The 18,332-nt window shown below is 37.2% G+C and overlaps 1 protein-coding gene across 1 annotated transcript in view; it reads right to left on the bottom strand.

The window, feature by feature from the left end:
* The window catches only part of FBXW7 (F-box and WD repeat domain containing 7), a 99,283-nt gene extending 86,169 nt beyond the window's left edge, over nucleotides 1–13,114 (bottom strand). Inside the window, exon 1 of the mRNA XM_054382898.1 lies at nucleotides 12,626–13,114. Coding sequence (XP_054238873.1) covers nucleotides 12,626–13,114 — 489 coding nt within the window. The remainder of the gene's footprint in view (nucleotides 1–12,625) is intronic.
* Between the last annotated feature and the right edge of the window lie 5,218 nt (nucleotides 13,115–18,332).

The following is an 18,332-nucleotide window of genomic DNA, read 5'->3' as shown; positions in this document are numbered from 1 at the left end:
GCAAATACAGAATGCACTGTAACTTAAATTATACTCAAGCCTTATTGCTCCCTTGATATTTATCCTGTCCCTGCCTACATGTAGAAAGAGTGAGAACCAGCTACTCTTCTGTAGTGACTACAGTCCCAAGTTTATTTATGTGAGCTATTTCTAATACCAATATACTAATAGATCCAAATGATACATTGCACATTAACCTGCTTTAAACAGGCAAACAAATAAGTTGTATAGGAAAAAAAGCACTGCAGTACAAAACTAACTGCAATTGTATTAGTGGTGCCACACAGGAAAAAAGACATTGCCCTAAACAGGTGCTCTCATATCCTAATTTACCTAACACAAGAAAACATAATTACTCAGATCCCTTAAGAGGGCATAGGGGAAGGAAATCAGAGAGGATCATTTTGCTCTGATAAGATTAGAATTTCCTAAAAAAATGTACACTTCAACAGTAGGCTTTTGTTTTACTATATGTTTTGACTAATTAATGGTGTCTAATGGGGTAAAGTAAGGAATGTCAACTGCACCAGTTTACACGGTCAGAGCAAAACCCAAATCTGTAAGGATTCAATGATGTAACCAGGTGACTGTCACCCTGCAGTCTTCTTCCTCACCAGATGCATTAAGAAGTCTCTCCCTTTCCTAAGTCTCTAGTTACCTTCAAATTTTCTGTAACCTTAATCTATATTTAGCAAATTCAGTAAAAATTTAAGAAATGTGTAAACTCTGGAAAGAAGAACGACAACGATAGGCACATCTCAACCGCACAAGCTTTGTTTTCTTTGGCAACAAAGATTCATACATTGCGAAGAAGAACCCAGATTTTAACTTGGACTCACTCAGATGGTGGCACTTGGTTATATTTCTGTCTCCACAACTGTACTGAGGCATAGCCATTAATACTTATTATGACAAAAGAGTTTGGTATGTAATACAAAAAAGTTACTTCAAAATTTTTGCCATGAAAGAACATGATGGAGATACACCTCTTGGAGCTGCTGGTGGAGGATGATACAATTTGTATGACACTCCTATACCAAAAAAAAAAATTACAAAAGTTCAAACAAATATAGACCACGATGACAGTAAAGCTCGTGTCCAGCAAAATACTTCACATGCCACAAGAGCGCATTCCCCAGACACTCACTAGTAGAAGGCAAGGAAGATACCAAATATCAAGAACATCAAATGAGAAGTTGACAGATAAACACATTCACTGCATGTTTTTCCTGTCTATGTGCACACTAATGTCTGTTTAAGCATCCTGGTGTCCTACGAGTGTATGAAGAAATGAAATCATACACAAATTCGATCTGCTGTGTTTTAATACTTGCATATGGCATCTGATCGCATTACCTATGCAGGCTGGGAAACCCAAGGAGTAGGTCAGACCAATCAACAGCAAGGTTTCACTAGTTTTAGTTCAATTCCTTGTTGCAACCACCAATGCAAGTGTGTTTGAATGACTGTCAGTAAAAAAAAATAACAGATCTCCATTGGATCTGTTTGATCCCACAGCTAATATCCTTTGGAGGTGAAATGAGACAAACAGGTCAGCTAGAGATTCTAGTAGCAGAAAGGAGAAGAGTAGCACATCCCCCTTGCTCTGGACATTTTATTCCAAATATTTCCTTAAACTGGCAGTAAAACGTCAGGCCTGTGGGCTCTCAAATGATTTCAGCAAGTAGGATACTCGAAACTCATTAAGTTTTGTTGGAAAGTTATTTTTCCACTAGCTTAACAAACATGAACAGCTCACAAAGCAGCCTGATGCATGATGAGACAAGCACAAGACAAACAGCAGAAGTGTCTGGAAATGGAAAATAGTCAAGATCCCCATTTTTCCTCTTTGTCCATGGATCTCTTAGCATGCAATACTGGGTCTGAAGAAAAAACAATGATAAAAACTTCCTTGACAGTTCAACAAATACATAATTTCATCTCAAAAGAAATGAAAGGGAAATGCAGTTACATGGTATGGGATCTGACATTAGTCATGATGTTACTAGCTCAGATACTAGAGTATCTGAGAAATTGCAAGGGACCGTTTGCACGAGCTAACTTTTTGTATGGTCACATTAAGTGTTTATGAAAGAAACATATAGATTGTCTAGTAACCTGCATATTGATAAGCCTACATAATATCAATACTAATGATGCTATCATATCATTAAGAGATGTACTTAGCCATATGCATTAAAAGAAAAATAATTCCTACTCTAATTAGACATCCCTGTAAGTGTACACAACAATTTGCAACCAAAGGCCTATATTATTTGGGTTTAAAGCATGTGTCTTCATTTCTTCATTAAACATTTGAGAAGATATTCTAGGTATGTTACAGGAATCCAGCTGCATCTTCCTGCATTCTACAAATATTCCAGAAATGTCTGCCTGCTCCTCATTGGCTGTAATACAGACTTGCTGGGTAAGCAAATTTAACTCTTTGGTCTAGTCAGAATTGCACCAGCTGTTAAAAAGAATTGCTACAGCTGCTCTACAGGAATTTATTTGCTGACCATTTATTTATGCTCTTGTTGCACCTTTAAATAAAGCTGAGACAAGAATTCAGAACTACAACAACAGGTAGAGAAGTCATGCAATATTTAACACTGAATTAAAATGCAAACCAAATTCCCAGCTGAGGATAAGCCAGGGGAAGGGAAAGAAGGTGGTTTTATTAGTACAGAGGCTGTTTTCATGATAAAGGAAAACAGGAAACAAAAACATTAGTTTCCTAGATAGTAATTCACCTTTACTTATTACTGCATCATGCAAAGTCCAAGACTTGAAATGAGAAATTTTCTACTTATATACATATAGACACAAAATATACATAAGGCAGTACCAAAATATTTAACAGCTTCTAAACAGCATCCAAAAAGCACTGCCAAAAATTAGGTTTGAACGGCATTTTCTTCCCCTCTACATATTAAATGGGAAAAGGAATAATCCCAAGACATCAGAAAGGTGTTTAAAATATTCCTGCCACCAAACATTTATTTTTGCCTGTAGTGAAAAATTCTTTCCAGATAGTTTATCCAGCATTAAAGAGAGCTCCTCTTGTATAAAGCTTGTCAAGACAGTATTACCTGTATTATATACTGTCAAAATAAAAGGTTGAACAACTCAAAGTATTAAATTGTGAAAGAATATAGGTATCAAGATACAAGACTGTTTTTCTTACTAGAACTGTAAACCACACATAAATCTAACAAATGTAACAAGTGACTGATACACTGGCATTCATTTATAGCACCAAATTAAGCTTTATAATCCTTTTCAGCTGGTTAACAGCATACTGAAAAGGGGTGTGAGGCTATTTAGAAAGCTCAAGATACGCAAAGCAAAAAATGCCTACGGAGAAAAGCAGGTAGTCTGTGGAAGGTTGGCTGGTATGGTTGCTGCCTTCTCCAACTTATTTTTAAATTTTATTTTTAGAGGAAAGGGAAGCATTGTCTCTATTTTTATTTAACAAACTTTTTAACAAATACTGTATTTCTCTGATTTCTTCAAACATCACTGGTTATTTAAACTGTTTTTAAGTCCTCCATTGAAATTGACTCTTTGTATATTGACAACCCAATCCATCTTTGAGTTTACTGGCTGGCTGATATTCTGATTTCAAACTCTGCCAGTAAAAAAATGCAGTGCAGCAGAACAAATTCTCACTGGGGTAGGACAGGAAGAATGTCAACAGTCTGTCCTCCAAAACATATACACATGCATACATGTAAACAGTGCTGAGCATACTTGCTGGAGGATATCCAACACTGCTCTTTAACACCAAAGCCAAAAACTCTGCAGACAGGTGAATGCCTCAGGGTACCAACTGAAAGTGTCATTGGCTTTGGATCAAATCCAGCTTAAAGAAAAGAAACCACATTATTACATTTGGCAAGAACAAGGGATCCATAATGAATTATTTCAAGTCTGATTTCTCTTCTATTTAGCTGTGTCACTACCAGTTCCTTAATTCAAATTTTACGTACTCATTTTAATTAATTCCTTTCCGTGCATTTTAGGAAGTTTGACTAAGGGATCAGAACTAAAGGAATTATGACATGGGAAAGACCAGTGTTCATTATTTGTCATCTTTTATTTCTTTTTTTTAGTACACTATGTATTTGGGTCAATAATAATCACAGTAGCTAACATTCTTAACGACACTCTATGATACAAGTGAGAAAAACAAATGATCTCCCTACCTGCCCACCTCCAAACAGAGAGAGCCACTGGCTGGATGACATTAGAATAGGAATGTGATTTGCACTTATTGGAAACATTGCTCATATTTCACTTAAAAGTAGTAATGACTTCTGATGATGAATAAGGTGGAATTATTCCATGCTGGCAATCTATGGTGGCAATAGGTACATTTTCCATTTCAGCAAGGCACCAGGGATTATACAAATGTATTAAAATTTAATAAACATTAACGGAGTAATATTTCATGACACAGCTGAAAAGCATAGACACTGTCTCCCAAGACTCAATTACACTGAATATTACTTAAATTCATAATTCGATCCTTTTGTCTTATGCAATACATGGTCCAGTAGTGAAGTCAGTAGAAAACATCAGCTTTTAGTAAGAACAAACATAAAAAGAAGTATGGGTTGATAAAGAAATAGTTGGCTTAGACCACCTTGACTTGGTTTACAGTTCTCTACATTTTCTTAGTAATTACATTCTTCTTAGATGCTCACCCTCTCCCCAGTTCTGTTGCTACAAACTAAAGAAATGAAGTTTAAAATTAGCAAGAAAAGAGGAGTGGATAAATGAGAGAAGTAAGAAGAGAACAGAAGATACACCCAACAGCAATATTTTCTACTCGTATGACAGTGATTATTAGAGACCCAGCTACATGGAAGAACTCATGACTTCCATAAAGGTCAATATAAATATATAAGATTACATCATCTTCAATGCACAAAGTTTTACAGAGTTGGGTTTTTTTTTAACATAAAGCATATTTTACAGTAATTTAGTGCAGCCCTGAATTTGCTTGGTCAGGAGAGAATGGGCAGAACTCTAGCAAAATTTGCATGAAGTTGAAGTTCAGTGTTTTGATTAACCACACAAGAGAGAAGATCCTTGTCACAAAAGGAACAGTTTATAGAAACACTGGTTCTAGGTTTTATAGGGATTTTTACAATAGAAACTTCACCAACAAAGAAAACTGTAGAACAACTCACAAGCAAACTAAACAAGATAGCAGATGAATAAAATCTACATATAATGCACATGAACTCATTACCACGCAAACATAGCTTCATGCATAGACCAGAGACCTCGCACTACAAAATAGTTCCTGCACCAAAAATTGCCAACAGTAATTAGATGCTGGCTGTTCAAACAGATTGAAATTTCAGTTTATGTATTCTGCCTGATCAGAAATAATTGAACCAGCATAGAAATTGACAATGTCTAGTTTTCCTCCTTACACTCAAGAATTTGTAAAGATATGTAAATTACTTTCTTGTGCACAGTTTGATGAATAGCAACATGTTCTGCAGACAATGAACAGTCCCCTTCAGAATTAAAGACCATACTGCTATTTTGCAGACTACAATGAGGGAGAAATCCATCAGGAAAAAATGTTAGTCCCACAGCAGCTGTTAAATGTAATTCTTGTCTTCAGATCACCTTCTGATCCTCTGGCCCTCCAAGCTAATTTCAGACCTCATAATTTTTAAAGTATAAAATATCAATGAATACAAGAAATGTACTGATCATAACTTCTATTTTTAAATACATGCACTTTCATAGCCATATGAATATTTAACACTATCCACTTGGGAGAAGAGAGTGTCACCATAACAAAAAACTAAATTGACTACTATAGTTTTACTTTCTTCACACTTTGATTCACCATTTGTATTAAGTTTCATAACTAGTAATATCAACTTCAGTTAAGCTCCAAAAGGTGAAGCAGCTTAAGACTGACATTCAGAGCAACAGCATCCACTGATAATATGCTCAGTAAATACAGCTGCATCACTACTGACTGGGGATATCTGGGCTAATGATCACAAGGCAACAGCACCTGCCACATAGCCAAGAACATAAGGAACAAATGGCATATTTAAGTGGGGCAGAGCTCCCAAATGTACTTGTTAAGATAAGCCATGTATCCCAACAGAGTAGGCATACTGACAGTACTCTCAAGCATATTTTCATGAGTTTTACTTCATGTTTTTAACATATAACTGGTGAGTTAAAAAGGTGTTACTGCATTTTTTAAGTATTTTAAAAGTAATAATTAAAAAAAAGATGATTTTCATTTTGAGAACAAAGATGCAGAGCAAAAACTATGTGGGTGTCTAACGGATACCGATTTCAAAGCCTTCTGATAAAGTGTGCAACTACAAGACACTGCTTCAAGCAGCTATCTTGGAAGTATCAATTTAATTTATTCTATACAGAGTAAACTGATATGGCAGCTGGCGTACAAGAAGGAAGCTCCTTTCCATTATTTACCTTTAAGGAGCTCTTCAAAGGCCAAGCATGTAAAAGACAATTCAAGTCACTACAGCCTTGTGGCATTTTTGAACACATCTAAACTATGAGGATATTAAACCCAGCCCTTAGCCCAGAAGGTGGCTGGCATCTTCTCTGCCTTATTGAGCTGCTTGAAATATGCCTGTGAACAACCATGGCTACAAAAGAATTACACATGTTCAGGAGAAAGGTCCAGACATGTCAGTAAGAATCACCAGGAAATGAAGAAGGTATATACTCTTGAGACACAGGCTTCACTGCAAAGAGTCTACAATTGTACATTAAGTCAGATACCTGTATAGACAAATGTGGCGCAGTCAAAAGTTCTGTAGGTTTATTTTCCAGTGTGGCTAGTTGAGGTAAGTCCCTTGACTAGAGTTGAAAAACTGACCTCAATTATTGGCATGGAAGTAGAAAACTACTTGTGCTTTACTCAGCTAGGTCTTTAGTAAGCAACCGCTGACAGGAAACTAAACAAATTAAATCAACACCACCTCTTTCTGCATCAAAAAACATCTGTCTTCTCCAATGAAGGGGCATGAGAGAAAACAACAAACAAAAGCAATTAAAATATACTTACTAAATACAATCTTATACTCAAAACTATGACCCAAACTAGCAGCATTGTTTTCTTCTAAACTACTTTTCTTCCTTGCCAGGCAATGAGATTCTTGACTTTCCTTTCTATATACAATTACTTACTTCAGAATTTACATTGTCATTTAATTCTGTAATAATATTTGCAAGAATCATTCTTTGTTAAAGGAAAGAAAATGCAGAATTTGTAATAGAAGAAAGTTCTATCCTTTGACTGCAAGTGACATTTTAACATGGCAGTTACATTTATTTACTAAGTGTTTCAAGAACTTAGCCTGAGAAAGCTGAATTCACCAAGTTCTTAGATATGCCACAAACTGTATGAGGGGCAGCCACATTACTAAAAGCAGAGCCCATGTATCAATTAGCAAGCTTCATGATTCAGTTAGAGAGTAAGGAAAATTAGCAGAGCAGCAATTATTTAATACCAGTTTCACGTGCAAATGAAGAAGTAGGGACAATTCTACTGAAAAACAGCAGAAGTACAGCCAAATCTCTGCGAGCCTGGGGCAGGAATTGAAGCCATTACTTAACACAGCCAAGTAAAAGCAGACCAAGTCAGAAGTAATTTTCAAAAGCAGCACTGATATTTGTATACTGCAGGCTAGTACAGATGGGGAAGAACTTTGCTATCTACAGAGAAACTAAGAATCTGCATTCCTTCCATGAATGCTTTAATATTTAACAAATTACATCTTAATGACAGTTGGATAACCTTTCCAAATGATCCTGCATGCCTGGAATCATTAGCAACTACACTGTATAGCGTACAAATGAGGAAGAAGTCAAAGGTTAAAAATGCTGATTGGTATTCATCTCAGAGAATGAGTATTTCTAATGTTACTACAGTCCAATATAAAAATAAGGCTCTGTATCAGCATATTTAAATATTTTTTTCAAACAGCAAAATTTGCTCCAAAATGACAAAACCGTAATGGTAATGCAAAAATAATTGACTGGCAGTTGTAAAGACTATTTAGTTTTTATCGGAAGTCCTTTACCTATCCCAAATGACTGCAGTTCAGTGCTGTAGTTCAGAATAGCCAGAGGAGAAAATTTACCAGTTCCTAAGCTTTTAAAGGAAGTGATGTGAAAGAAACTTCTATTAAAAAGGAGAATCCCACGGAGAAGCAAGAGCAAAAACAAAAACAAACAAAACCCAAACAAACAAAAAACCCCAAACAACACACACTACACAAAACTTAACAAAACACAACTTTCCCCGCCCACCCCAACCCTGAATGATTCTTAACTATATCTTTTGGCATAGCTTTAGCCAAGTTATTGCTTAGTTTAAAAAATCTTTAAAGCATCAACTGTTAGACAATTCAGGAGATGAAATGCATAAAGAATCTATAGCCTATGTGCGACCCCTAGAAAAAATAAAGATGAAAAACAATCTCTTTTTGTAACAATGTTTTTCTTTCTCCTGTGCACTCAGAGCAGAGAACCATGCATTGCATTCTTATCACACAAGCCATCTGACAATGTTGAATACTATTAATTAATTTTAAAATATTTGATAAAATAATAATATTTAATAATTTTTAGTAAATGGAAATATTTACTAAATTCTGAAAATGTTTTAATAAAATGTTAAAGAAAATAAATATTCCTACATAATTTCAAGTACTGCAAAGAGATTTCTTCACCATACTACTGATTTATTCCCTAGACCCAAAAAACATGCTGCAAGTTTCTGCTGCAAAAGCAGGCAAAACCTTTGCAAAGGAATACTGCTTCAGTTTCTGCAGAGCTGCAGTAAAGCAACAGCAGCCCCCTCTGCTGCTCAGAAAAGGAGAAAAACATAACACCTGCAAAACCACCATTCCACCTATGGAAAATGTTCTAACCTTCTCTCAATTGCATGCATTGCCCACACACAACAAAAAAAGTTGCTTCCAAGGATCACAGCATTTCTCTAATCATTCTTTATTTCCACCTATGCTAACAAAGCTTTTAGTCTATTCTGGCATTCTGACATTAAATGGAGACTTTTATACAGGAGCCCCTATTCACTTTACATATGCACAAACTGCCAAGTGCAATCTTAGTTTTCTTCATTTTTTAAAATTAATGCTGTCCTTCCATAGAAAGCCTAAAATAAATCCCCTGTCCCCATGACTCTATGTACTAGCTTAGACCAAGCACCTCAAAATCAAAAATTCTGTCCCAGGCTGCACTATTCGAGAGCTCAAAGCTTTAGATCTTTTTCAGAACTTGAGAAATTGGTATTCAAGCCGTAATGGACATTCTGTCCTAACTCCACTGAAGTCAAGCCAGTTTATTTGTTCTGTCTCTCCCTCATTCCCTCTCAAGGGTCAACAACTAACCAAGAAAAGGCACATGTAAGAGACCTTTCAGGAGTGAACTTGATTGCTTTACGTATCCCCACTTGTTAAAAAGCTATTAAAGTAGAAGATGAAAATTGTGATGGTCAAAAAAAAGACAGGAAAAAGACAGAGTAAAGGGGCAGAAATCTAGATATTGACAATAAATAACAAACTAATAACCTAGGCTCGAGATAGATTTGTCTTTCAGGACCATTTCCTGTTTTTGAATGGTAAAATTTTTCTTAATTTTAGCTTGTATTGATGTTCTTAATTGCTTTAGCTTATACAGATGTCATCACAGATCAGCCTACCATTTTAAGCAGGAAGTCATAACAGGTAACCACAAGGACCCTCCCAAATTCCTGGGTGTGGCTGGTGAATGCAATGAAGACTCTCCTGAAGCACTAGCCTTTTCATTTCAAGTGCAAATGCCCTTTAATTGTAACATTTTCAAATCATTACGGCAACAATTATCTCAGGTATCTGCACAGAGCAGTCACATGAGGCAGATACTATAATTTTATATATATATTATATAAATATTGCCTAATACGTGAATATATCCAAAATATATTTATATATAAATATAATGGTTTTATACTTCTGGTGACGCTTATCAGGTAGAACACAGTCAGCTTGCTGCTGTCAAGTGAAAGTCCAGTAATTCATGAAGAAAGGAATGAAGGTAGAAGGATGAAAAAGAGATATCAAAAAGCTGAGGTGAGCTGCACAACAGCACCTATGGCATTTTATTCCAACTCTCTACTAAATCTTGCTATTTAGTAGCGATGAAAATTCTGTGTTGCCAATATTGCTACATGCAACCAGCCCAAACTAGCACCTGTGTTGGATTAGGAATGCATGCTTCTGAGGAGCCAGGTTTGTATCTGGCAGTAAGTAGTGGATTCAGCCATCACAGTCAATGCTGGTGGTGCAAACAGCAATGGGGCAAGTAGTCCAACCACAGTTACAAGAACTGCATTACACTACAAATGCTGAGGGGCATATCTAAAACACTAAAGTCAAGTCTACTAGGTTTGAGTCTCCCCTAGGAAGAGTTTATCTTCAATAGCTAGAAGCAGAAATCACTTGTAAATACAGCTGCTAAGTCTAAAAACACTCCTTTTTCTTCTCAAAAGCTGCATGTTAATTAGTTGTGTTTATTTTCATTCTGCTAATTCGTTTGTGCTCTGATTCAGCTATATTTCTACTTCATTTCTTGACAAAGAATGTGTTCCTATGGTTAAATGTTGATTGACAAATGGACAACATTAATGTTGCATTGTGCCAGTCTTACTGTGTAACCATGGTCTAGAGCAGTGCTAGTTTAAGCAGCTTTCTGCCCTGTGCTTATCCTTCAGGTACACAGTCAAAACTGCCTCAGAGTGGTACCATGAATCAACAACAATTCTCAAATACAGTTCACTGCCTAGCTCCCCAACAGCTCTTTCAGGAGCACAGCCTGGGGGCAGACCACAGATGAAAATGGTCAGCACTGCCTGGAAAAATATGCAAAGCAACAACCAGATCATACAGAAACTGTGCACCTGTACAAAAACCTTCCTTCAGGCTAAGCGAAGCTTGTTTCAGTTTAAGTCAAATACACATGAAAAAAAAGAAAGAAAGAAAAAAAAGTTCCATTCAAAGGCATCAGAGCTGACCAGCGCTACACTTTGCTTGGCCTGTGTATAAATTTGAGTGTGGTTATTTACGAAGTACTTCAAAAAGTGTAAGCATCTCCCACATTAAATAACAAGTCCATACTAGATGCAAGTTGTTACATGACACTCAGTCACCCTACATCCAGGAAAACAAAAGCATTGTAATAAAACTTAGAATTTGAGTTCTAAAAAGCCACTTGAATGACATGAAACATGACAGTATTTCACTTCAAATTAGAAAGCATATACTTCAGTACCTTGAACAGTAGAACTATCCACAGAAAAATGATACAATTCACCAAATTTCATTTTATGACTTCTCAAAAATGAAACATGTTGAGATACTTAAAACATACAAGTGAAGTACATACTAATTGCTATTATGAAAAACATACTGCTGCAGCTTCCAAAAGCGAAATGTTCATCCTATTCACCTGTTTCAGTCTGATTTTCAAGACTGATTCTTCATCTCTACACATTTATGTTCTCACTCAGATATGAAACATTAACAGATTTTCCTGTGATTTTGTTTTACATCAGGTTTGGCCTTTTTGGGTTATTTTAATACAGAAGTATATTGTAAAAATTCAAGGAGGCTTTATCATTTTGTTTTTTGAAAGGTGAGAGGATGCTAGGTATTCTATCACCAATTAATGATTAAGAAATTCGTACATAGACTAAGAAACAACATTCTTCCACAAGAACACCTGTCTGCTCCTCTATTTTTTTAGTCACTATGACTACTTTTCATTATCTGTTCAGTTTTTGCTGCTGCTAGGAATTAACATAATTCCTCTTTCCTGAAAAACTGCGAAAATATAAATAGCTACTAATGTACACTGGAGGTAATGCTCCAAACCTTTTTTTTTTTAATCTAAAACGTTAGGTGGTAAAAGCAGCAATAAAAATATGAATATTTGTTTCCAAATTCTTATTGCAAATTAGAAACTCTCAACACTGCACATCATTTTCAAGGTCCTCACAAGAAAGATACCATACAACCTCAGGTAATGACTTCATAACTGCATGATGGGCTATTTTTTTTTTTTTTAACCTGTAGGAAGGACTTGATGTTTCTGTAATATTCCACCCTATTTTTTCATTATAATGTTGTCATCTAAATGAACTGGATATCCTCAGACAACACCAAATATGCGTAATTACTTACCTTGCTTCTTGTCTGCTTTGAGAAAGAAAACATCATAAATAATGCCAGGAGGGTCTTAATAAGGTGTATGAGGTAGCATATCAAAACACTTATTAAAAAACACCTTTATCTTTTGAATATAGCCATCAGAGGTCTATTCCTCAAAATATATACAAATATCTGCTCATGTCTGCATGCAAAAAAATTAACGGTTAAATCATTAAAGTTTTTGTGGACTGCATAAATTCTTCATAATGAGCTCTTTAGGAAGTAAAAATCTTGCATCATCATAAAACTATAATATACAAATTATTTTCCTAAATCCAGAGTTAACAAGAATTAAGAATACAAATTTCAGCTTCTGAGCTTGTAATGTTTCTTACCTTTGTCTTTATGTAGAATGGCGATGACTGGTGAATGGGCAAGTCCATGAGGCTATTAGAATTTGTGACACTGTTACTGTTAGCATGTTCATCTTCTCTGCTACTGTCATCCGACTGATCGAAATCATCACTCTCCTGGTCCATTTCCTCCTCCTCTTCCACCTCCTCCTCTTGATCACCAGCACGATCATCATCTTCTTCCTCTTGGTTACAAGTAGATTCTTCATCCACTGTAATAAGTCTATTGTTATTTTCTTCTAACTGTTCCTGCTGAGACTCAAGCCTCTCATCAAATCCAGGTTCTTCTCCTCTTATCTCCCCATTTCTCCCAATGTGCTGCTCTTCTTGTTGTCGTCTTTGTTCCTGCTCCCCCTCTTCTACAACTCGATTCATCTGCTCCTCATCTACTTGGCTTGAGGAAGCATTACCTCGAAGAGATCCACCAGTTCGTCGCCTCTTGCTGCCCACAGAGAGCAGTTCCTGATTCATTTCCAAAAGCCAGCTTGCTACTTCTTGGACCTTGGCTAGGCTATCTGAAGATGCAAATGCTTTCACATTCTATGGAGACAAAAAAAAAAAGGCAGAAAATTACAGAAGTTATATTGTTTATTATATAAAGCATTAAAAACTTATTTAATGTAATTTCATTTTATTACTCCTGACAACTTTATATTCCAAAAAAAAAAACCCATGGAATAATTTGTACTTTGACACACAACTGGAAAAACTAAAACAGACTGGGGACAACTTTGTAGCAAGAGTTATTTCTTCTTTCAAACAGTCTGGTCATGATCTCTGTAAGCACCAGATTCAGAAAAACTATTTGTCCCACTGGGGAATCCACAAGAACTATGAACACGCATTTTAACAAATGATCCAAGTATAGGATATTACTTGCTAAAAACTGGACAAAAAATAATTTTAAATTAGCATTATATTTTATAGCATTTTAATTTGATTACAGATTTCACGTATTACTCACGGATGATTAACTGCTTTTGGTCTTATGCCTGAAGAGGGGGCATATTTTGGTATAATTGAAAGTTACGTTTCTCATTATGATGATGATTTTTGACAAATGAAAAGAGAACACCCAGTAAAGAATTATATCCTTATCACTTGCAACTCATAAGTTGGCCACAGAGATGCCCATTGGTCAAAAGCAGAAACTGCATGTAACTCTCCTAGCAAAACTCACTGTTGGCAGTAAAGCTCTTCAAATTCTAAGAGCCTACCAGTACCATTAAATGAGACACTGAGAAGTAGGGGGGGAAATGCCAAATTTAGGTATCTGCTAGTAGAATCTGGAAAACACTAATTCGGTTTCTAAACTATCCACACATTTGTAAGAAGGACACAGAGCTGCTAGAGCGAGTCCAGAGGAGGGCCACAAAGATGATCCAAAGGCTAGAACACCTCTCCTATGGGAGCTGGGGTTGTTCTGCCTAGATAAGACCCCCTGGAATCCTTATAGCTGTCTTCCAATACCTGAAAGGATTCTACAGGAAGGCTGAAGAGGGGCTTTTATTCATAAGAGTGTCTAGCAACAGGACAAGAGGGAATGGTTTTAAGCTGAGGGAGAGGAGGGTTAGACGGATCTTAAGAAGAAGTTGTTCAGTATGAGGGTGGTGGGACTCTGGAATAGGCTGCCCAGGGAGGTTATGGGTGCATCCTCCCTGGGGGTGTTCAGAGACAGATGGGATTGAGGCTTGAGCAGCCCAGCCTACCTGAGAGGAGGCCCTGTCCATGCCATTCAGGTTGGAGTAGATGATCTCTAAGATCCCTTCTAACCTAAGCCACTATACAGTTCTGTGATTTTGCTGCCCATGTGCATGCATGCAACATAAGAGAACAGAGGGATAGAACACTCACATTTCCAGCTACACAGCCTTTGAGGCTGGCACATCGTGACTGCAGGTCCCCTTGATTCAAGATGTGTGTTGAGTGCATGAAGTCAGACACGACCTCAACAAGTACTCAGATTCACATGGTTGCACGTGAAAGCGTGTGCAAAGAGAAAATAACTTTTTTGTCATGGCCAGAGACACTGTTCTCAGGTGTCCATAAACCACACCATACACTCAGTGGGCTACTGTGAGAGACAGATTCAGAAAGCACAGCAATACAGTACCGGAAAGGAGAATGACTCCTGAGTCATGCTAGGAGTAAGAGCAATTAGGATACAAATTGCCACAAGTACTTCAGTATAGAAATATAATTCTCCAAATCTCTCCTCTCAGGCTCTCCTGGCTCTCAGGAGAGCCAATTTTGGCCTCTTCAGAGACCTACTTGAAAGAATCTAAAAGGTTATGGCTCTAGAAGGCAGGGGGGCAGAAGAAAGCTGGTTACTTATTCAAGCACCACTTCCTCCAAGCTCAGTCCATCACCATGAGTGACGAATCAAGCAGGGGAAACAAAAGACCTACATGGATGAGCAAGGAGCTTCTGGAAAATAGAAGAAGGAAGTCTACAGTACACAGAAAAACTTGGGAGTTTTTCCTCGCAAAAGACAAAATACTCAAATTTTTGAAATCATTAAATACTGTAAAAATCAGCAATCAAAATGACCAAACAAGATTATTTACATCTTTGCAACTAAGTATTTTAGCTTCCATCACAAATGATTCTTGGAATTGTCATGAACGAAGCTTAGAAGTTAACTGCATTTTTTTTTTCCAGTATCAACAGCATTATTTCAAATACATCGATTAGTGGTTACTTGATGAAGCCGTGAATGCTGCATTTTTTTCCACCATTTAACAGATACTTTCAATTTGTATCTATCAGCAGCCAACATGAAAGGTCAGCATTGAAATAGGTAATAAAATGCATGACTGATAAATGCTTAAGTGACAAAAATAAGTGTTGTTATTCAATATATTCCAATTAAATTCTAGCCAATTAAAAAAAATTAATAAAAAAGAACATTCACTAGTACTATTACATATTTTAAATTATTTCTGCATTTTTCTGACCATCAATTCACAAAGCTACCCTCAGCCATAAGTGATTTCAGTTCTACTCTATTTCCATGAATTAACTCAACTTGGTTTCTACAAAAACATTATTGAACTTGCTTTCTACAATGCACTATTAAAATTTAATTACAAACAATGCTTCCTGAGAAATCATCAATATGCGTTCTCTAAAGAACAGATGGATGTACATTATCTGAGAGATCCAAAACATCGACGCTGCCTTCTGCTTTCAGAATTAACTATTGCCAGCTAATACACAAGCTATAATCATTTCCATATATAAAGTACATAAGGAATAAGACAGAATTATTGTAGAAGAAGAAGTATATTTACAAATCAACTACTAGAGAACTAATATGCCATGTTTTCAGCTAGTACAGTGCAAAACTCAGTTAAACTTGATTAACAAGTCTAGCTTGGGAACTCTCTGATAAGTTTCATAACATCTGCAGCCGGTCAGTGAAAATCAAAATACAAAGAATCCCTAAGGAAAATGGAAGTCCCTGAACTTATGCAACCACAAATACAGAGTTGATGAACACACCCCCCACGTATCTGGAAGATCAAATGCTGTTTAAGAATTCTTTTTTAGCTTTATCCATTAAATTTGCACAGAAGATACATTATAAAATAACTCAGAACAACAGTCACTCAAAAACACCTGTATGAAACGCCAAGCAACACTGAGAAAACTATGGAGAAAACTCTTTGGGTTACACAAGTTTTGTGTTGAGTGGGGACAACCACTTCACTCAACTGTTGAATTAACTCTGTTCTAGTACGTATATACAACTAGAAGTAAAGGAGGAAATGTACACTGATACTGCTAGGGTTTATTATTCCTTTTTTATCACTTGAAACTTGAAAGAAAAGAAAGAAAATGGGGTGGGTGCAGAGAGGTGTGCGGGGCAGCAGTAGGGTTGTTGCTTTAACAAAGCATAACAGAGTCTGAGAAGGTTTTAAAGAATTAACTTTGAAATTAAAGAATTATACTGACTTGGATACTAACTTAAGTCATACCAATATTGATTAGGACAAAAATTTGTGAAAAGACAGAATATTTACAGTCACAATAGGGTTTATGGACACTCCTAGAACAATTTTTTTTGAGATTACAGATTCAGTGGACAAAGACAATTGGACTAACATATTCTCCTCCACCTCTACTCTGCCCTGATGAGGCTGCATCTGGACTATTGTGTCCAGTTATGGGCCCCTCAGCTCAGGAAGGACAGGGAACTGCTTGAAAGAGTCCAGCGTAGAGCAACAAAAATGACTAAGGGAGTGGAAACATCAGCCTTATGAGGACAGACTCAGGGAGCTGGGTCTCTTTAGCTTGGAGAAAAGGAGACTAAGGGGTAAGCTCATTAATGTTTATATATATGTAAAGGGAGAACCCCAAGAGGATGGAGTCAGGCTCCTCCTGGTGATGCCCAGTGACAAGACAAGGGGTGAAAGTTGAGGCATAGGAAGTTTCATGGAAACATGATGAAATTTTTTTTCACTGTGAGGGTGACAGAACACTGGAACAGACTGTCCGAGGGTTTGTGGATTTTCCCCTCTGGAGATAATCAAAACCTGCAAGGATGCATTCCTGTGTGATCTGGTATAGGTGATCCTGCTCTGGCAGGGGGGTTGGACTAGGTGATCTTTCAAGGTCCTTTCCAGCCCCTAACATTCTGTGATTCTGTAATATAAATAATCCAGTAAAAAACTGAGATATATTAAACCGAGTAATACTGGAACCTTGTACTCAGCTCTCATGGGGCCACCATTCGAGGCACCTCAGTACAAGAGAGATACGGAGGTGTAGGAGCAAGTGCAGAGGAGGGCAACAAAGCTGGGGAAGGGCCTGGAGAATAAATCTTATGAAGAGTGACTGAAGGAGCTGGGGCTGTTTAGTTTGAAAAACAGGAAGCTGAGGAGAGACCTCATTGCTCTCTACAACTACCTGAAAGGACATTGTGGAGAGGCTGATGCTGGTCTCTTCTCACAGGTGATTAGTGATAAAAGAAGAGGGAATGGCCTCAAGCTGTGACTGTGTAGGTTTAGACTGGACATTACGAAAAAAATTTTCACAGAAAGAGTGGTCAGGCATTGGAATGGGCTGCCCAGGGACATGGTTGAGTCATCAACTCTGGATATGTTTAAAAGTCCTTTGGATCCGGTGCTTGAGGATATGGTTTAGGGGTGAACCTTGTAGGGTAGGGTTATCAATTGGACTTGGTCATCCCAAGGGTCTTTTCCAACCCGAATGTTTCTGTGATTCTGTATTATAATTCAGATAAATAGAAAGTAAAAGAAGGAACACCCCACTCAAGCTAAGGATCTCCTGTGATTTCATTTCAACACCCCAATCTACCTCCTGAGAGATAAAACCCTTCTAAGCACATTTTGTCCAAGACTGAAACTGATGTGTTAATAACTTAAAGATAGGGCTACAGTTAGCAAGCAGTGCAGTAGGGGCAGATGTGCAGAGATGAAATTCAGCACCCACAGAGTTTAGGCTCTGAGGAAGGGAGAGGGCTATTTCCAGACCAGCTCTCACCCTTGCACTGTAAACTGACCCTCAAGCTGGGACACACCTTCTGGTTCAGTTTCACTCAGAAGGTGCTCTGGGACAGTTGTGCTTTAACTCATTCTACTGAGAAGCCCGTGTGGACAATCAGGAACCACACTTTAAAAGTGTGCTCTTAATTCAAACCCACACCAACAGTCGAAGTGCAAAT

Source organism: Indicator indicator, chromosome 8, assembly GCF_027791375.1.
Source record: "Indicator indicator isolate 239-I01 chromosome 8, UM_Iind_1.1, whole genome shotgun sequence".
NCBI classification, from domain to species: domain Eukaryota; kingdom Metazoa; phylum Chordata; class Aves; order Piciformes; family Indicatoridae; genus Indicator; species Indicator indicator.
The sequence above is the reverse complement of the archived record's forward strand: the minus strand, read 5'-3'. Positions and strand labels throughout refer to the sequence as shown.